At 42.0% G+C, this 21,213-nt stretch overlaps 1 protein-coding gene across 1 annotated transcript in view; it reads right to left on the bottom strand.

Annotated features, from left to right (window-relative positions):
• The window catches only part of CTSC (cathepsin C), a 50,135-nt gene that overhangs the window by 11,924 nt on the left and 16,998 nt on the right, over positions 1-21,213 (bottom strand). Inside the window, exons 3-4 of the mRNA XM_081099195.1 lie at positions 13,431-13,597; positions 4,336-4,491 (exon numbers count right to left, since the gene is read on the bottom strand). Of these exons, the coding sequence (XP_080955321.1) occupies positions 4,336-4,491; positions 13,431-13,597 (323 nt within the window). The remainder of the gene's footprint in view (positions 1-4,335; positions 4,492-13,430; positions 13,598-21,213) is intronic.

A 21,213-nucleotide genomic window follows, 5' to 3' on the forward strand; every position in this document is an offset into this window, starting at 1 on the left:
ATGAAAATTTTATATGTTGGACAGAAAAAAAAAGATATAAACCTTGGATATTTACTCTGAAATTTATGAATAAAAACTAGGGTACAAACAAATTTTGGAAGGAAATGAACAATTTCTGTGATTTTTACGTTGAGAGGCCAAAAGATTCAACTACTCAGTAAATACTAACTAATTATCCTATAAACACCTAAAAACACACTAAAAAATATGGAAGATAAAAAAGGAATTGAAGCATGGCAGCATACCATAATTTTATGGCAGGTATCTCAGAGTTATACCAACCTCTTACAAGTGGCTTCACCACTTACTAGCTGTGTGACATTAGTCAAAGATCTTATTTTTTTAAAATATGTCTTTATTGTTTTCAGAGAGGAAGAGAGATGTAGAGAGAGATAGAAACATCAATGATGAGAGAGAATCATTGATCAGATGCCTCCTGCACGCCCCCTACTGGGGATCGAGTCTGAAACCCAGGCGTGGGCCTGGCCTGGGAATTGAACGGGGATCTTCTGGTTCAACAATTGAACCACATTGGCTGGACATTTTTTTTTTTAATTTAAGATTCAATAATGTTTTTTTTGAGGAAGGGAGAGAGAAAGAAACATCAATGAGAGAGAGAAACACTGATAGTTTGCCTCCTACACACACCCCAACTGGGGATCAAACCCAAAACCTGGGTATGTACTCTGACTGGGAATCGAACCCACCACCTATTGTTGTACAGGATGATATTCTAACCAACTGAGCCACAATGGACAAGGCGTTAGTCAAAGGTCTTTTTTTAAAAAATATACATATATATATATATATATATATATATATATATATATATATATTGATTTTTATAGAGAGGAAGAGAGAGGGATAGAGAGTTAGAAACATCGATGAGATAGAAACATCGATTCAGCTGCCTCCTGCACACTCCCCACTGGGGATGTGCCCACAACCAAGGTACATGCCCTTGACCGGAATCAAACCTGGGACTCTTCAGTCTGCAGGCCGATGCTCTATCCACTGAGCCAAACCAGTTAGGGCAGTCAAAGATCTTAACACCACAAAACTATAATGGACTCCTATTAAAATGAGTATAAACCTATCTAACTCAAAGAATTTTTAGGAAAATAGTGCTTAGAGCAATGCCTGTCTCTGATAAGTCCTTGATAAATAAATTATTAAGCTAGTGTGATAACTGTCATCATCATTCATGTCACTGAACAGATTAAATAGAATACTGATAGATTTAAGTGACTCTCTGGCCCACAAGAGGCATTCAAATGTTAACTTCCTCCTTCCCACCACTCTATAAGGCAGAATGTTTGCCCATCAACACACCACGGACAAAGCAAAAACAGTGTGACAACTGAAGCTGAACGGTGTAAAAATGAAGGGAGTGAAATAGGAATTTGGAAGATGGAGATGTGGGAATTACAACATTATAGTTACACTTTATATTACCGGCTCTTAATCAATTAGGTCCAAATTCTTTAAGAATCTGGTGAAAGCTCTGGACTCAGGGAGATGCCCCAAAATAATGAACTTTTCTATAATTTCAGCAGTTGCACAAATTTCCTACACCTAAAGTTAAGAATCTCGCCCTAACTGGTTTGGCTCAGTGGATAGAGCATCAGCCTACGGACTGAAGGGTCCCAGGTTCAATTCCGGTCAAGGGCATATACCTTGGCACATCCACAGTAGGGGGTGTGCAGGTGGCAGCTGATCGATGTTTCTAACTCTCTATTCCTCTCCCTTCCTCTCTGTAAAAAATCAATAAAATATATATTTTTTTAAAAAGTATCGCTGAGAGTTTTTATTGTATATATAATGCAATTGAAATGGGAGCAGCTAGGCCACAATGTCTACTTCAGTCTTTCCAACTTCACTCAATTCCATCTCCATATCCCAAGCCTCCTATGGAGCCTTAGCCTCAAAAGCAGCCCTTCATAAAGCTAGCCCTTCCCCAGAACAAAGGTGGTGGGGTGGAGAGAGAGAGGGGAGCAGAGCAAGGGAGTTCCTCAACTATATGGCACATGACAGGTGGCAAAGCAGTTATGTCTGAGGCTCTTATCTTTCAGGCAGGAGCCCCACTTCTTCACTTTATGAATCTAAGAAAGAACACGACATACTGCACTCCCCAATTTTGATTATCAAGAGCATCTCATAGACAAGCAGTTCCTTAGAATACACCTTGAGAAATACCATGTAAGATTCTTTTTGAAAAAGGGGCAGAACTCTGAGAGGTAGGAAAAGTCTCCAAACAGCCTCATAGCTGAAGAATGCCAGAGCATTAGGATTATTAGTTTGAAGATAAAAAGTCATAATTCATTTTAATTACTTAACAGTTAACCAATGAGTGGCCTGTTCAAACAATAAAATCTGGACCAAGGACTCTATTTATATTAAGGAAATTATCAATATCATCTCAGAAATTTGGAAAATGTTATGATTATTAAGGGAAAATAGCAACCATACACAATTTACTGACTCCCACTAGCTCCCTATTGGTTTCCAGTTCCCTGCCCTTCAGTTCAATTCTATGAATTTCTCCTGAAGCAAGGTCTGGCATCACAGAAACATCGTTGGCTACTTAACAAATGTTAAGGTACTATATACTCTGATAGATGCAGCTATGGTTTTGAAAGAATTTTTAAAAATCCTACCAAATTCCTGACTATATAAATTAAAAGTATTACGACCTAATTTCCCAAAGTAACACTACACTCTGGGGTGTGTAAGCTAAAGATAGAAAATGTCACTTCTGGCTGAGGATAGTAAAAGTATATTGGTAAACAAGAAACATTTTTGGTTGGAACTTAAAACAGAAAGATGATTTTGAGATGTTTACAGATGGCAAATTTGACAGGCAAGTTGAGGGGTATTTGAGACGAAGGGAATATCATGAATAGAGATTATATGAAAGGAAAGTTTTCAGTCATTGTGTGTCATATATTTGAAAGCAGGTCACAGTACTTAAATATAGTTAGTCAGGTTTAGATGGATATGTTTACCAAGTTAAACGTATCCATTAGACAAGAGGTAGTAACACAGTAATAGCTGAGTAAAGAAAGATGAAATTGGCAATATTTTATAGATTGGCTTAGAATGGGGACAGAGAGAGAAAGATACCAAAGAAACAGGACCAAAGAGACGGGGTAAGAGGCTGAGCCACAAGGCAGGAAAGAGACAACAAAGCCCTAACTAAGCCAAAGTTTAGAAAATGGAAAGGGAGCCCACCAGTGTGTCTCAGTGGTAGAGCATTGACCTATGAACCAGGAGGTCAGAGTTTGATTCTTGGTAAGGGCACATGCTCGGGCTGCCAGCTTGATCCCCAGTAGGGGGTGTGCAGGAGGCAGCTGATCAATGATTCTTTCTCGTCATTGATGTTTCTATCTCTCTCTCCCTTCATCTCTGAAATCAATAAAAAATATATTAAAGATATCTCTCATCCCCCCTCCCTTTACCTCCCTAGTAAAAAATATATTGAAAAAAAAGAAAAGAAAATGGAAAGTGAATCATGGAAACGGCATATGCTGTGAAAGCAAAACACATAAACAGGAATTGGAGAGCATGAGAGTATGTGTGAATAGGAGAGGAAAATGGTCAAAAAATAAAAATAAAAATGACAACAGCCCTGGCTGGTTTGGCTCAGTGGATAGAGCGTTGGCCTGCAGACTGAAGGGTCCCAGGTTCGATTCCGGTCAAGGGTATGTACCTTGGTTGTGGGCACATCCCCAGTGGGGGGTGTGGAGGCAGCTAATCGATGTTTCTCTCTCATCGATGTTTCTGACTCTCTATGCCTCTCCCTTCCTCTCTGTAAAAAATCAATAAAATATATTAAAAAAAAAAAAGACAATAGGCCTTAGCCCAGTAGTCAGCAAACTGCGGCCCCTTGAGTGTGGTTCTTCTACAAAATACCACATGTGGTCACGCACATACAGTGCGATTGAAACTTTGAGGCCATACTCAAGGGGCCAAAGAGCCGCATGTGGCTCGTGAGCCACGGTTTGCCGATCATGGCCCTAGTCAGTGTGGCTCAGTTGGTTGGAGCATTATCCTGTTCGTCAAAAGGTAGCAGGTTTGATTCCCAGTCAGGGCACATACCTAGGTTTCAAATTCAATCCCTGGTCAGGGTGGGGGCTGGAGGCAACCAATAGATTGTTTCTCTTTCACATTGATTTTTCTCTCACTCTTTTTTCTCTCTCTCCCTTCCTTAGATAACAGAAAAAAATGTAAGTTGGGATGACCAGTGAAATGGTGGCCAACCCAGGGAGAGATGCTGGTTGGAAGGGATGATGGCATTCAATATCTTTATTGGTGTCAAGAGATGTGCTTTATTACCTGGGGAGTCTCTGTCTGTGGCCACCACTTCTCCTAATCATCTCTCTCAGGGTAAGAGTCTCATATTCCAGGTATGTGGTTGCAGTCCAAGACTTCTGAACGGCATTGATCGCTTTCACGAAGTCGTGATTATATTTGTAGAGCCTATTGGAATACCTGCCAACAAAAAAAAGATAGCTTCAGGAACACTCTTTACTGACATAACTAGACTCCATTAAAATAAGCATTCATATAGTCTGGGCCTAAATGGAAAATGGTATAATCTTTCAGGAAGGCAATTTTTTTTTTTTTGGTAATGTAACATCACACTTTATTCAAATCTTCAAAACAGTCTTTATTCTAAAATAAAAATGTTTTAAAAATCCACAGGTTAAGTACACCGTGGTATAGAGAGAAACATACAATGGCAAAATTCCCAACAGTTGATGGGAAAAGCAGTATTGTATATACAGAACACAAAATTGAGATAAACTGAAAGTTATAAGGTAAAATAAAACCCAATTTCAGAAGACAAAAATCAAAATATTAAGGATCCCTGCATTATCCTCAACCCTAATGAGTATTCACTGTACTCAAGTCATTTTGTATTGAATATGACCCCATCGACCCAGCTAAGGAACACTTGGGAGCCTCAAGTGATGGCATCAGATACTCCAACAATAAATGGTAAGCAATTTTTGATCAGAAAAATTCCCTTACTTTGGCTCTAAATACATAGGCTATAGTACAGTTTGTGTTCATATCCGTTGTTCAAACAAAGCCATTTTTCTGGCACCAAAGCAAATTTGGTTTGGTTCATATATAAAGAGACAGCCTGTGAGTCCAAAAGGCACTGTCCACTCTTGCCTGAGGATATATATCCTATATAATAAAAGGGTAATAAGCAAATTGACCCTAACAGCAGAACGACTGGGAATGACTGGTCACTATGACACACATTGACCACCAGGGGGCAGATGCTCAATGCAGAAGCTGTCCCCTGGTGGTCAGTGAGCTCCCCTAGGGGGAGCTCTGCTCAGTCACAAGCCAGGCTGACGGCTGCCAGCACAGTGGCGGTGGCGGGAGCCTCTCCCACCTCCTCAGCAGCGCTAAGGATGTCCAACTGCAGCTTAGGCCTGCTCCCCCCTGGCAAGTGGACATCCTCTGAGGGCTCCCGGGCTGCCAGAGGGATGCCTGACTGCCAGCTTAGGCCCATTCCCCCGGGGAGCAGGCCTAAGCCAGCAGGTGGACATCCCCTGAGGGGTCCCAGACTGCGAGAGGGCACAGGCCGGGCTGAGGGACCCCCCGAGTGCATAAATTTTTGCACGGATGGGGTCTGGCTGGCTTGCCCCAAATGGGACCAATCAGGCCAGATCAGCCCAGGGGAAGGGGCTGTGGGTGGTTGGTGGGCCGGCCCCACCACCAATTGCGGGGGTGGGGGTGCTGATTGGGGGCGGGACTGGCCAGGGGACAGGGGACATGGGTGGTTGGCTGGCTAGCCCTGCCCCCTGGTCAAACTCCCAGTTGAACTCCTGATTGAGGGGACAATTTGCATATTAGCCTTTTATTATATAGGATATATATCAGTAGCCTGGAACTAGAATGTCTCTGATGAAAGTAAAGGTTCCAGCTAACTAAGATGTATGTACAGAGATGTTCAATGAAACACTTACACTAGTGATGGATTATAAACAACCTAAATGAATCTTTTAAGATAAGGGACTGATTAAATAAATAATACACTATATAGTGTAGTCGGTAAAAAAAATGTCTAGATTATTTTAGTGATATGGAAGGGTGCTAAGTTTATATTAAATTAAAAAGCAGAATAAAAAGAAGTTTATAGAAAATTAAACCAATTATGTGCAAGTATAATATATATTTATAATATAAGTACCTTTTAAAAATGCCAACCATGGTTATCTGAGTGGTGACACAGGATCACCATCTTTCCCTACCTCCTACAGTTTCTACCATGCACTTTTATAACTTTGTAATCATTTTTAAAAGAGAGAGAGAGAGAACAGAACAAACTGTATAATGTACACAGAGTATGGCAAACATTATAACTACATGATTTTAAAAAAAGTATTCCATATGAACATTTGGTTTATATCCTTGTTACTAAAATTGGGTTCTTGAATGGGGAAACTTGGTAGAAATGCAGCCAACCCACACTCATCTGAATATGCATTTTAATAAGATCCCTCCTTCCCCAGAGCAGTGACGCACAATAACATTAAAATTTGAGAAGCACTGGTGTATCTGACGCTAAATGCTTGGAGTCAGACGTAAATAAATATAACATACAAAGAACATGTTTACAAAGAAAAAAGTGGGGGAGTTGATTACTCATTTAATTCAAACATGTATCCCAGCTTATGTGCCAGGTGCTAAGACTTATAGAATTACCATATTATTACAACTGAATTCAATTCAGTGGCTGAAGTATGACCCATTATCCAAGACTTCCATAAACTTTCTTTTATGGAAAGCAAGATAAACCTAAGCTGAGTACCATCTTAGGCATACTGTGAGCTTTTCTTTTTCTTAACTTACAGTACTGGAATACCTGCCAACAAAAGTATACCACGGTGTACTTAACCTATGGATTTTTAAAATTTTATTTTAGGATAAAGACTGTTTTTAAAGATTTAAAGAAAGTGCTGGTGTTACATTACCAAAAAAAAAAAAAATTGCCTTCCTGAAAGATTATACCATTTTCCATTTAGGCCCAGAATATATGAATACTTATTTCACAGAGAGTCCATTTTGATATAGTCAAAGAACCTGGCAGCACTGAAATTAATAAGAAAAACATTCAACTACCTTGATAACCTTTTAATGTTTTTACCAAAGTTCTTCCCCACTTGTTGAAAAGTATGAAACCAGAGATGTATTTTTCTTAAATAGATTATAAAACTGCCTGTATCCTACTTCTCACCACACTATCACAATGAAAACAAATGACAGTTATTGGTTTCTTTAGATGAGAGTAAATGTTAAATTGTAAATGTATACCTTGAAATATTTTCCACTGATAAGAGTCACTATTTCATGGACTTCAAGTATTTGAAAAGCAGTAACCAGACCTGTATTGTAACATCTAACAAAACATCCTGTGCTAGCCCAGCCAGTGATGCTCAGTGGTTGGATGTCAAACTGTGAACCAGTTCAGGCTTTGATTCCCGGTCAGGACACATGGCCAGGTTGTAGTCTTGAATCCCAGTGTGGGGCATGCAGGAGGCAGCCAATCAATGATTCTCTCTCTTCATTGATGTTTCTTCCTCTCCCTTCCTCTCTGTAATCAATAAAAATATATTAAGAAAATAAAAATATCCTATGCTATGTGTATTACAGTAATGACAAAGAAGGTCTTAAATACCATTGTTTTTAGTGTGTGAGATCCAATGAGATAAGGAGGCGTGGCAGAGGGTGACAGTCACTGGCGCCTCAGGCCTCACGTGATGGAAGGGAAATGAAATCGTCTTGAGCACAACAGGGATTGCAAAGACCAGGAGGAGAGCAGCTACACTGGGGTGGTTTGAGTCCAGCCAATACTACTAAAGCCAAAAAGAAGACAAAGAAACAAAAAAAACAAAGAAAAAGGCAGCGAGTCAGAGTCAGCCCAGAATCAGCCTATGAAGATGAATTCTTTGCCAGCAGAAGATCAGGAAATACAGAAGGCCACTGAACTGTTTTCATTGCAAAACAGCGGAAGAGGCTAGCAAGTAAAGCTGCAGGTCCTTGCCCTAACTGGTTTGGCTCAGTGGATAGAGCATCGGCCTGCGGACTGAAGGGTCCCAGGTTCGATTCTGGTCAAGGGCATGTACCTTGTTTGTGGGCGCATCACCAGTGGGGAGTGTGCAGAAGGCAGCTGGTCGATGTTTCTCTAACTCTCTGTCCCTCTCCCTTCTTCTCTGTAAAAAATCAATAAAATATATTAAAAAATAAAAAGCTGGAGAAACCAAGATGGTGGCATAGGTTAACGCCGGAGATTGCTGCCTCGAACAACCAATTCAAGGGTACAGCTAAAAGACGGAACAGACATCATCCAGAACCACAGGAAGGCTGACTGAGGGGAAATTCTACAACTAGGAGGAAAGAGAATATCATACCCAGACTCAGAGGAGGCGCAGTGCTGAAGTGAAATACTCAGGTGCGGAGTGTGCATGAGCGGGCTGGAGGCAGAGGGCGCGGTTGTTGTTTTCAATCAGGAGGGAGTTTAAGACTCTGAGCTCCAGATCCGGGCGAGTCTGTAGGGACCCAGACTCAAACGGGAGAAGTGGGACTGTCTGGCTTTGGTCGGAACTCGAAGGCAGCTTTCTCTCCGAGGTTTGCAGCGGTTGCTGGGACTCTGTGAGGCAGAGCCCCTAGGGACGGAACTGAGAGCAGCCATAACTGCTTGCTCCGCCCACCCTGTAGATCCCCGGGGACCCGCCCAGCCCAAGCCCTGCACAGAGCCATTTGCCGGATAGCCTCAGGCAAACGCTAGATTAGCACCGCCCTAGAGATCCAGCACAGAAGCTCTCCCACTGCAGACACAGCTGACTCTCATAGCCAGTTAGCCTGGAGGTTAAATCACCCCCGGTATTGCCGACAACAATCAAGGCTTAACTACAACAAGACTGCGCACAAAGACCACTAGGGGGTGCACCAAGAAAAGATAAAAAAATGCGGAGACAAAGAAACAGGACGCAAATGTCAGAAATGGAAGATATAGAGCTCAAAATCACACTTTTAAGGTCTCTCAAGAACTGTGTAGAAGCTGCCGATAAACTTAGTAAGGCCCTCGAAAAGACTGGTGAGACCGCCGATAAATGTAGTGAGATCCTCAAGAAATCTAATGAGACCCTAGATATTGTGATAAAGAACCAACTAGAAATTAAGCATACACTGACTGAAATAAAGAATATTGTACAGACACCCAACAGCAGATCAGAGGAGCGCAAGAATCAAGTCAAAGATTCGAAATGCGAAGAAGCAAAAAACACCCAACTGGAAAAGCAAAATGAAAAAAGAATCCGAAAATACGAAGATAGTGTAAGGAGCCTCTGGGACAACTTCAAGCATACCAACATCAGAATTATAGGGGTGCCAGAAGATGAGAGAGAGAAAGATATTGAAAACCTATTTGAAGAAATAATGACAGAAAACTTCCCCCACCTGGTGAAAGAAATAGACTTACAGGTCCAGGAAGCGCAGAGAACCCCAAACAAAAGGAATCCAAAGAGGACCACACCAAGACACATCATAATTAAAATGCCAAGAGCAAAAGATAAAGAGAGAATCCTAAAAGCATCAAGAGAAAGAAAGTCAGTTACCTACAAGGGAGCACCCATACGACTGTCAGCTGATTTCTCAACAGAAACTTTGCAGGCCAGAAGGGAGTGGCAAGAAATATTCAAAGTGATGAATGCCAAGAACCTACAATCAAGATTACTTTGTCCAGCAAAGCTATCATTCAGAACTGAAGGTCAGATAAAGAGCTTCACAGATAAGGAAAAGCTAAAGGAGTTCATCACCACCAAACCAGTATTATATGAAATGCTGAAAGGTATCCTTTAAGAAGAGGAAGAAGCCGAAACCGGTTTGGCTCAGTGGATAGAGCGTCGGCCTGCGGACTCAAGGGTCCCAGGTTCGATTCCGGCCAAGGGCATGTACCTGGGTTGCGGGCACATCCCCAGTGGGAGATGTGCAGGGGGCAGCAGATCGATGTTTCTCTCTCATCGATGTTTCTAACTCTCTATCCCTCTCCCTTCCTCTCTGTAAAAAATCAATAAAATATATTTAAAAAAAAAAAAAAAGAAGAGGAAGAAGAAGAAAAAGGTAAAGATACAAATTATGAACAACAAATACACATCTATCAACAAGTGAATCTAAAAATCAAGTGAATTGATAATCTGATGAACAGAATGAACTGGTGATCATAATAGAATCAGGGACATAGAAAGGGAATGGACTGACTATTCTTGAGGGGGAAAGGGGTGTGGGGGATGCGGGAAGTGACTGGACAAAAATCGTGCACCTATGGATGAGGACAGTGGGTGGGGAGTGAGGGCGGAGGGTGGGGCGGGAACTGGGAGGAGGAGAGTTATGGGGGGAAAAAAGAGGAACAAATGTAATAATCTGAACAATAAAGATTTAATTAAAAAAATAAAAATAAAAATAAAAAATAAAAAGCTGCAGGTCCTCAAACTGGGAGGGGTGGTCAACAGCCAGGGTCCGGAGTGCAAATCCCGACAAAGACAACATCTGCCAGGAGCCCTATGCCCTGCCCCAGGGCTTCACCTGGGACGCCGTGGACCTGGGGATCATGGTGTGGAACAAGAATTATACGCCCTCCTGAATGAGAATGACGTGAGAGAGGATGGCAACATGGCAACATGTTTCGCTTGATTATCCCCCAGAATTTCCTTTATGGGCTCTCCAGCACCTGGCTGGCTCCCTCCACGGCACTGTGGGTTCGAGTGGTCTCAAGTCGGAAACTGGTTGGGTTCATCAGCACCATCGAGCAAACATCCAGGTCTGTGACACAGAGAAGATGGTGGAGATCAACGTCCTGTGTGTCCACAAGAAGCTGTGCTCCAAGAGGGTGGCTCCAGTTCTGATCCGTGAGATAGATAACCGGGCAGGTTCACCTGGAGGGCACTTTCCCAGCTGTTTACACAGCGTGGGTGGAATTACCTACCGAAGCCTATCAGCACCTGCAGGTACTGGCATTGGTCCCTAAGCCCACGGAAGCTGATTGACTGCCAGAGTCTCCCAAGACAAGCTGGAATGTGGCCAAGCGATACAAAGGATATTCCAATAGTGCACCATTTCCCCACCAGGTACCAGGTACTGGAAGCAGTTTCACCTCATGTGAGTCATGAGCCAGGAGGAGGTGGAGCCCTGGTTCTACCCCCACGGAAGCGGACTTGACACTTTTGTGGTGGAGAATGCAAACAATGAGATTTCCTGAGCTTTGACTCCATCCAACCCACGAGAGTCTAAAGAAGCAGTTCTCAACCTGTGGGTCGCGACCCCTTTGGCAGTCGAACGACCCTTTCACAGGGGTCGCCTAAGACCATTCTGCATATCAGATATTTACATTACGATTCATAACAGTAGCAACATTACAGTTATGAAGTAGCAACGAAAATAATTTTATGGTTGGGTCACAACATGAGGGCCAGAAGGTTGAGAACCACTGGCTAAAGGCTGCTTATTCTTTCTACAATGTTCACACCCAGACCCTCGTCTAGACCTCATGAGTGACGCCCTTGTTCTCGCCAAAATGAAAGGGTGTGGCGTGTTCAATACACTGGATCCCATGGAAAACAAAACCTCCTGGAGAAGCTCACTTTTGGCATAGGGGTCGGCGACCTGCAGTATTATCGTTACCCTGGGAAGTGCCCCAGCACAGGGGCAGAGAAGGCTGGGCTGGTGTTACAGTAACCAGTTGCCAATAAGATTCTGGATAAAGCCACTGAGAGTTTGAACCAGGAAATGGTCCGATTTTCCAAAATGTGAGAATCCTTGACAAAGGGAACAGAAGCGCACCGGCTTTACCAACTGGCACTGAACTTGACAACTGTACTGAAATGGCGTAGGCTGGGTGATGTCACCTTTGGCCATGTCTCTGATCTCCGTTTTCCACTTAAGCACATCCTTATGCAGCCGTGAGCAAGGATGTGACTGCTGAAAACTAACTCATAATTGGCATATTATGGAGTTAATGGGTGAAATATATACGTGTGTGTTTAATATATATATTAAACCCAATGAGATTAAAAGATAATGTACCTCACTATGTATGGGTTAGCAGATTATTAAGAGCTGAAAGAGATCTTGAGAGTAATTTCCTCCTCATTTCACAGGTGATGTAACATAGGTTCTAAGCACTCCAGTTAGCAATTTAGCTTCTACGCTAAATGAGGCAACGTTTGAAATATCAAATAAGTACAATAGTACATAGTAAATCCTAAACAGCAGAGTAAAAAGTGAACAGCTTATTAGGAAATGTGTTGCTCAACGACCAAGCCAAGCAAAGCAATTTAAAAGCTAAATGGGGGGCATGGGTCAGTGTGGACCTAGGTCAGCACTTTACCAGAAGCGCACATCCCGTCCTCTACACGCAGGCCCCCCACCTCTCAGCTGCAGGAGTCATTCCTGTCAGTGTGACCTGCTTTAATGATGTGTTCATGTGCACTTTCAGGGGATTTCACAGCTAAATAAAACATAAAAACCTGCTACCAATATTAATTTTTCTTTTCTGTCCAAACTAATAAAGTCTGAAGTCTCTTGTTTGTGTGGTTCACGTTACCTAACGTGCACCAAACTTAACAAAAGTATTAATTGCATTTTACAGGCTGAACTGTGTCCTGTCCAAATTCAGATGCTGAAGTCCTAACCTCCAGGATCTCAGCATGTGACTGTATTTGGAGATTGGGCCTTTGCAGAAGAAACTAAAGTAAAAAAAGAGGTCATATGAGTGAGTCCTAACCCAATCTGTATGGTGTACTTACAATAAGTAGAAATGAGGACACAGACAGTGGATAATCACATGAGGACACAGAGAGCAGGTGGCCATGAGAAGCCCAGGGAGAGGCCTCAGAGGAAATCAAACCTGCCTACATCTTCATCCTGGACTCCCAGCCTCCAGGACTGTGAGAAAATAAGTTTCTGTTGTTTAAGCCATGTAGTCTGTGGTCCTTTGCTGTGGCAGCCCTAGCAAATGGCATACACTACATAAACACTAAGAATTTTAATTTCAGTTACTACTGCCTTGTTTAAAATTTATGTCCAATCAGTATCGCCTACACTTGTTGCAACATAAACATATGTGTCTACAAACATCATGCAACATGCTTTTACATGGTAATAATAAAATGACTTTTCTTTATTAGTCACTGTGGTTCTGTAGTCCTCTTACACATGTTTGGAGGACTTTGAAAAACCATACTTTCTTCTCTCATTTACACCAGTTGACATATTTTTCCAGTAAAGCTTTGTTTCCAAGCAAATACATTTTATACAATCAAAATAAAATTTTCCAAGAATTTAACATACACACCTAATGTCATACACAATAAAAACGAAATGGAATATATTGTTCATTTGTGACAACTCACTTTTCCTGGAGACCTTCAAGGTGGGCAGCATTCACTCTCACATTCTCTGCGGCAATTCCCACCTTCTTTCCGGTAAAGCAAGCCCAGTTCCGGCCCAGCACATCGTGCACCCACCCGGTCATGGTCTCATCGCAGTAACTGGTCACCTTGCTGCCCTCTTGTTTATACTGCAATTAAATAAGGGAAGGAGAGGCCTCGTGAATCTGTGGTCAACTCGCAGGTCCACTTCCATGCCTCCCCATCATAGTAAAGAACTCCCCCCACTTTCAGTTCACCTTCCAGATCAGCCTCTGACAACCAAAAGGAAAACTTCACCCTGAGAGCTTACAAGGAGAAAATATTCTGGAAAAGGAAGATAAATAAATGTCTATATGATAAGTCACCAAATAAAATTTACATAACAAAACACTTCTGGGTGTGAAAGGCAGGGAAAGAAACTAACATTTTTATAGCAACTGCCACATTCCAGGCATTTTTACAAATTACCTCATTTCATCCTCACAATAAGCCTATGAGGAAACAGACCCCCAGAACCCCTTTTTTCCAGCAACAAGAGGGAGGCTCAGCTGAGAGAGAATAGGAAGCTTATACCTAAGGGAACAGAGCTGTTACATAATAGAAACAAAATCATGCTGTTTGTAGACTACAGTTTTCCACTCAAAAGGTCCACTCCAACAAAACACAAGAACAAGAGATAAAACTTTTCCATAGGACTGAACAAAATCCTTTCTTCTCTCATTCTCCAAATTTATTAGACTACTAGAGGCCTGGTGCACAAAATTCGTGCACAGGGTGGGGGGGTGGGGAGGGTCCCCTCAGCCCAGCCTGTGCCCTCTCGCAGTCCTGGAGCTCTCCTAGGGGAGCGGATCTAAGCTGTCAGCCAGACATCCTACACCAGGGGTTCTCAACCTGTGGGTCGCGACCCCTTTGGGGGTCAAATGACCCTTTCACAGGGGTCGCCTAATACCATTGGAAAACACATATATAATTACATATTGTTTTTGTGATTAATCACTATGCTTTAATTATGTTCAATTTGTAACAATAAAATTGGGAGTCACCACAACATGAGGAACTGTAGTAAAGGGTCACGGCGTTAGGAAGGTTGAGAACCACTGTCCTACACCCTTAGTGCTGCCAAACATCCTAGCACTGTCATGGAGACAGGAGAGACTCCCGCCACCAGCACTGTGCTCACCAGCTGTGAGCCAGGCGCAGGGCTTCTGGCTGAGCAGTGCTCCCCCTGTGGGAGTGCACTGACCACCAGGGGGCAGTGCCTGCATTGATTGTTCACCATTTGGTTAATTTGCATATTAGCCTTTTATTATATAGATTATTTATTAAAAGATTCATGCACTAGGCCTTCCCTTCCCCTGGCTGCCTGCACCGGTTTTCCTTCAGCACCAGGGACCCAGGCCTTCGCTCCGGCCAGGGCCGCCTTCAAAGCCTTTGCTGCTCTGGCCAGAGCCACCTTCAGTCTTCGCTCTGCTGCTTCCACCTACATATGCAAATTAACCGCCATCTTTGTTGGCAGTTAGTTTGCATATCTCGGTGATTAGCCAATGGGAAGCGTAGCAAGGTACGGTCAATTACCCTGTTTGTCTATTATTAGATAGGATTCTGATCATGAGAGAGCTAAAGTAATCTGATTACTAAGTATTCTGTCTACTTTATTTCCCTAGTATGGCCCTTTGTCTTATTCCAATGGTAACTATAAAGTGATAGATCTAGGATTTGAACTCAGAGGCTTTGGCTTCAGAACCTAAAACCCTCATGTTATAACATCTCCTCATGGAGGAAGGAGACATATTCCACAATGAGAGCACAGACAGAGAGTGAGATGCAGGGGGCAATGCTAAGTTTCTATGAGGGGAGTTGGACACAATTTCAGGCACTGACTTAATTTAATTGAACAAAAGCAGTCAAATCGACACCACAGTCAGCTGTGCTTCAATACTTTTCTTGACCAAAGGATACAGTAGGTTGGTTTTGGTCCATGGACTAGAGTTTGCAGATTTAAGGCCTCTGTCATAACCACTCAATGCCACCATGCAATATAAAAGGTGCATGGAGAATAAATAAATGAATGAACTAGCCTGTGTTCCAATAAAACTTTATTTACAAAACAGAACTATAGTTTGCAAACCCCAAGTGTAGAGGCTAAACTATACTTAAAGATAAAAGTACCTAATTGTGTCTGACTAGCTCTGAAATCAAGTTATATTGAGTGGTAGAGTTAAAAATGTATGACCTTAGAATCCAAAAAAGCTGGATTTGAATCCTGGATTCACCACCCACTAAAGCCCCACAGCACAGGATAAATTACTAAGGGCTACTAAATAGGCACATTTTGCTTCAATCTTAGTGGTTGATGACATTGTGAAGCCCATCTGTCTCCCTCTGGCTAAGAATATCTTCACAAGCATGAGATCAACTCACCACTCCAAGCGTCCCTGCTCAAGCCCCAACTCAGAACAAGGAACACTGAAATAAAGGCCTAGGATGTACTCTGGCTGCAATGCTAGCGGGTTTGCTGTGTGAAAGGTTGACAAAATTTATGCTAATTGTGCTGAGGTACATGAAGCAGTAATGTTTATAGGTCTAAAGCAGTCTAATATTGGTAACCTCATGTGATGCAACATCCACCCTGAGCGTTTCTCTTTGGCACAGGCTCTTGTCCTGTCCCCTTCTCCCTGTCACATGCCAGTCACACAGGCCAGGAGTGGCCAAGCCAACACTGCCTGCTCCTCTGCTGTTTTAGAAAACAGTCTTGACAAGGCTGTGAGAGTGCTTGAGATCTATGTTGCAGAAATCAGCAAAAATAAATACATGGAAAAAAAGAAACACTAAACACAGAAGATGCTCACTGCAGTATAATGGAAAAGGTAAAAACAAGAACAAAAGCATACCCCACCCCAGCTGGTGTGGCTCAGTGGTTGAGTGATGACCTATGCACCAAGAGGTCACAGTCTGACTCTTGGTCAGGGCACATGCAGGCTCAATCCCAGGTAGGGGGCGTGCAGGAGGCAGCTGACCAATGATCTCTTTCATCATTGATGTTTCTATCTCTCCCTCTCCCTTCCTCTCTGAAATCATTAAAAAATACATTTTTAAAAAATAGCCCAAATTTTCAAGTATACAAGTAACTAAGTAAATGAATAAATCAAAGGGATATTACCTACCATCTTAAATGATCCATATGAGTTCTATAGAGGAGAGATGAGCAAACTAAGGGAGGGAAGGCTGCCTGCTTTCATAAATACAGGTCGATTGGCACATGGCCAGGCTGCTTGTTTATGTGTCTATGGCTGCTTTAGTGCTACAGCAGCAGAACTGAGCAGCTGCCATAGGAACCATAAGCCGATGAAGCTTAAACACTTAGTGTCTCAGAGAAATTTTGCTGGCCGCTCTATAGAACAATAAACAGAGAGCACCTATGACACATTAGGAGAAAAATACAAGGTAATACTTAGGTTGAATGCAAATATATACAAATATATACATTATGAAATATGCTTTTTGAAAAATGGGCATGGAAGGTGAAATGAGTCTCTGGGTGGGATTGTCTTGGTTATTTACCAAATGGAGACTGTTATATAGATTTTGTGGAATTAATCACTTTTAAAAATGCTCTGATTTCCTAAAAATGAGAGTCGTAGCCTCCAAAGTCCTAGAAGAGGACATCTATGAGGGGAGGTCCAGGTGTTCCTAGAGGCTGCGGACTTGGATCCATCTGGTATTACGGTTACACTTCCCGAAAACAATCATTATTTACATAACTTTTGGTACAGTTTGCTAAGTTCTTTCATTTATTTATCAAATACATAATGGTCACATACTATTTCCCTGGCATTGTGCAAAGTGCTAGTACATATGTATTAGCAAGTACATATGTATTGATGAGGCCCCAGCCCTCAAGAAGTTTAGCATTCTATGAAGTAAACAAACATGTACATAGTTCATTACAACATCATGTGGTGCAGCAAGCCAGCCATGCTTGGAGAAGCCCGAGAAACTTCCCCGTCTCAGCAAAAAAAAAAAAAAAAAAAAAAATCACAGATGAAATAACTTGCCCAACATACCAAAAGAGTTAGGGGCATTCAAAGTAGAAGAAATAGGCCCTGTGTTTCTCATCCGTGTGGTTTCGCTCACCTACTTGGCATAACTGAGTCATAGTTATAAGCATGATGGTTATCAGCAATTAAACTCCCCCTGTAAGAGGAAGGCCAACTTGTTATTCTGAGAGGGAAAATCACTAGACTGAGTCAGCGTGACTGATTTTGCTCCAGTCCCTTGATCATTCATATTTGTTCAATGACTCTCTGCTCCTCCCCCAACATTTACCTATCACTTAATACTTTATAAACATTTCATAGATGACTCTTAAATCTTAGAGGTTAAAGAGAACAAAGAGATAATATAGTCTCAGGGAACAAAAAAAGAGACTTACTAAAGAAGGTGGTCAAACTAGAATTTATAATCAAAGACTGGTAGAAGCAAGCGTTCTTCCCAATACCTTGTACCACTCATGGAAAAAATAAAGTGGCTTTGCAAAGTGAAAAGGAGATGAAAAATTTCAAATATGAATTGACAGTTTATGAGGATCTCTTTTATCCATTCCTTCCTTAAAACAAACAAACAAATAAAAAACTGAGGTCCAAATTGAGCCCAAGTCCCTTCAAGGGTCACCTCAATACTCTAGAAGCACTAATGGCCACTTTCTACATTTCCTTGGCTAGTCAGTCTTTTCACCATTTTTATCAAGGGTTTTTGACGCTGAGCAGAGGTGAGGGACATGGTCTTAGGTGTGATTACCCAGACTGGATCTAGCTCTGCCACTCACTGGCTGTGTGATCCTGATTAAGTTACTCATCCTCGCTGTACTTTTGGTCTCCTCATCTATGGAAGCAGGATGACAATAACAGCCTCTCCTTGGTTGGTCCTGTTTTATATACACTGGCCCAGTTAATTTTCACAGCAGCCTTTGAGGTTATTCTTTACACACACACATAGATACACACACGCACACACACACACACAGGCACACGCACATACACACACACACACACACACATGCGCGCGCGTGCCGTGAGAACAGGATTTTTGTTTATTCAATAAGTAGGATACTGTCTGGAACTAAGAGGCAGTTAGAACAAATGCCAAGTCTTATTTCAACAATCACACGGAACCTCAGAAGAAATACAAAGTTTAAAATTAACAGAAGTGTGGTCCTGCCATGATCAAAGACCAAACTCTGACTTACAATGTTACTCTAGAAGTCACTTTTCCTCTCCAAATCTGTTTCTCTATCAGCAATTTTAGCTTGGAAATTCCAACATATCTCCTCAGCTTCCTAATTGCATTCCTTACATCTGTAGGTTTCTATTTAATATTTATAAAGCCAGGCAAGTAATTCTTAGTTTAGACACTCTCTTTATGTATTTACAGTATTTATATGTCTAAGGAATCCTAAGTAATCCTAAAAAAGCTACAGCTGTTTTTGTTGTTTTAGCTCAAATAAATGTACGAAAGAAACTATCCATTTGTGTACCATCTTTGATACATTAAATGGATGGAATTAGTTTCCATTTTAAAATGTTATTTTATATTATTCTGCAGTTTTCCCCCATCTAAAATAATTTGTTGGGTTTTCTTTGGTATTTTATTTTTAAGAAACTGAAATTACCTTATAAAAGGTAGGACAGGGCTGTAACACTGCTATGCAAGACAGCTATAACTTAGGAGGAATGAGGCCCTTACCCCTCCAGAAGCCATCTACTCAGTACCTTAATTTGAGAGGACCACACACAGTGCCCCTGTTATCTTCTTGGTTTGAATGTTCCCAGGGTATCTGTCATTTTTTTCTGCTATTGTGATATACTTCTTATGTGGTTTTTGACATTATTACCAATTAAGAAGCTGAAATCTTGGGTGAAATGTAGCCAAAATTTTTCTTCTAAGGCTTTTATTTCTTTTGTATAAACATTAGTCTCTGAATACTGCTTTGCATAGATAGGGTAATTTAAGTTTCTATTCACTTATGCCAATTTTTATTGCAGCAAAGTAGATAATTTCATAAAATTTGAAGAACATCCAAACCCTTACACTTAAGTTTAGAAAACTACTAGGATTCAATCCATTTGCTTCTTCAAAATTACTACTGGGTTGCCAAACGTTCATCAAAAAAAATCTTTCTTCCATTTCTCACTGATTTTATCCACTATTCATATTAACCAATTTAAAAACAAAAACAAAAACAAAAACAAAAACAGATTGGCCTATTTTATAACTTGTTATTTATCGGAGATCTCTTTCGCAACTACTTCTTGACACACAGAGGGGAGAAAAATCACTTACACCTTGTTCCACTGTTTCTCTGATTATTGCTATACTTAGCAAATATTTGAATATGTAATGTATTGGCTATGAGACAAATGCAGTTTAGTAAAAAGGACTTTGACCTGTAATTCCTTGTTCTGCCACTTATTCAAGAGCAAGCCATAACTAGGGAGCCTCGATTTCTTCATCTGAAAATGGGAATGATATCTATTTCATCGGATTCCTATAAAGGATCAAGATGACACTGAAATTTGAAGAGTTCAAAAAGTTTAAAGCACTAAACAAGTAACAGTATAAACACGACCATCTGTAACAATGGGGATACAAAGCTATTTAAGGCTTTATCCATGTCATCAAAGAACTTACACTTCAACCCAAATTGTCAATATACGGCCCACCCTGTCAACTAGGGATTTCCAAAATGAGATGAAAAGATAATCCATAGAAATTTTGGAAAAAAATATTATTACTTCTATTTATATTTGTAATATAGAAATAAAATTGAAAACAACCTCCACTAATCTACACTAATAAAAGAGAAACATGGTAATTGGTGTGCGACCGCTACCCTTTTCATTGGCTAATCAGCAAGATATGCAAATTAACTGTCAGCTAAGATGGCGGCCAGCAGCTAGGCAGCTTGAAACTAACATGAGGCTTGCTTGCCTCAGTGATGGAGGAAACCAACGTTCCCCGCCTGCGGCTGTAGGCCTCTGAGCCTGCAGTTTCAAACATTGTAACAAATACCACCAGACTTCAGCCAGCAGATTTGCAACATTGTATGCAAAGGCCAGCAACCTACTTTCAGGAGCGGAGGCCTAAGAGCTGGAGCCAAGCCTCAAGCTAAAGCTGGCCCAGAATAAAAAAAAAAATTAAAAAAAAGGAAAAAAGGAGCATTTGGGAGTTCAGTCACCCCCAGCCTGAAAACAGCCCTCAGCCCCTCACCCAGACTGGCCAGGCACCCCAGTGGAGACCCCCACCCTGAAGGGTGTGTGACCAGCTGCAAACAGCCATCATCCCCTCACCCAGGCTGGCCAGGCACCCGAATGGGGACCCCGGCCCTGATCCAGGGCACCCTTCAGGGCAAACGAGCTGGCACCCACCCATGCACCAGGCCTCTACCCTATGTAGTAAAAGGGTAATATGCCTCCCAGCACCAGGATCAGCGGAGCTGAGAGGCCTCCCGGCACCGGGATCAGCATGACAGGGGGCAGCGCCCAAACACCCTGATCGGCCCTGCTCTGTGTGTGACAGGGTGCGGCACCCCAACCCCCCCGCCCCAGGCTCTGTGGGTGATAGAGGGTGGTGCCCCAAACCCCCCCACCCCCCCCACGGGCCCTGCTCTGTGTGTGATGGGGTAGAGCCATAACCTCCCCATTAGCCCTGCCCTGAGTGTGACAGTGGCAGCGCCCCAATCCCCTGATTGGCCCTGCTCTGTGGGTGA

This window comes from Myotis nattereri (assembly GCF_964212035.1).
Source record: "Myotis nattereri genome assembly, chromosome: 9".
In the NCBI taxonomy this organism is placed as follows: domain Eukaryota; kingdom Metazoa; phylum Chordata; class Mammalia; order Chiroptera; family Vespertilionidae; genus Myotis; species Myotis nattereri.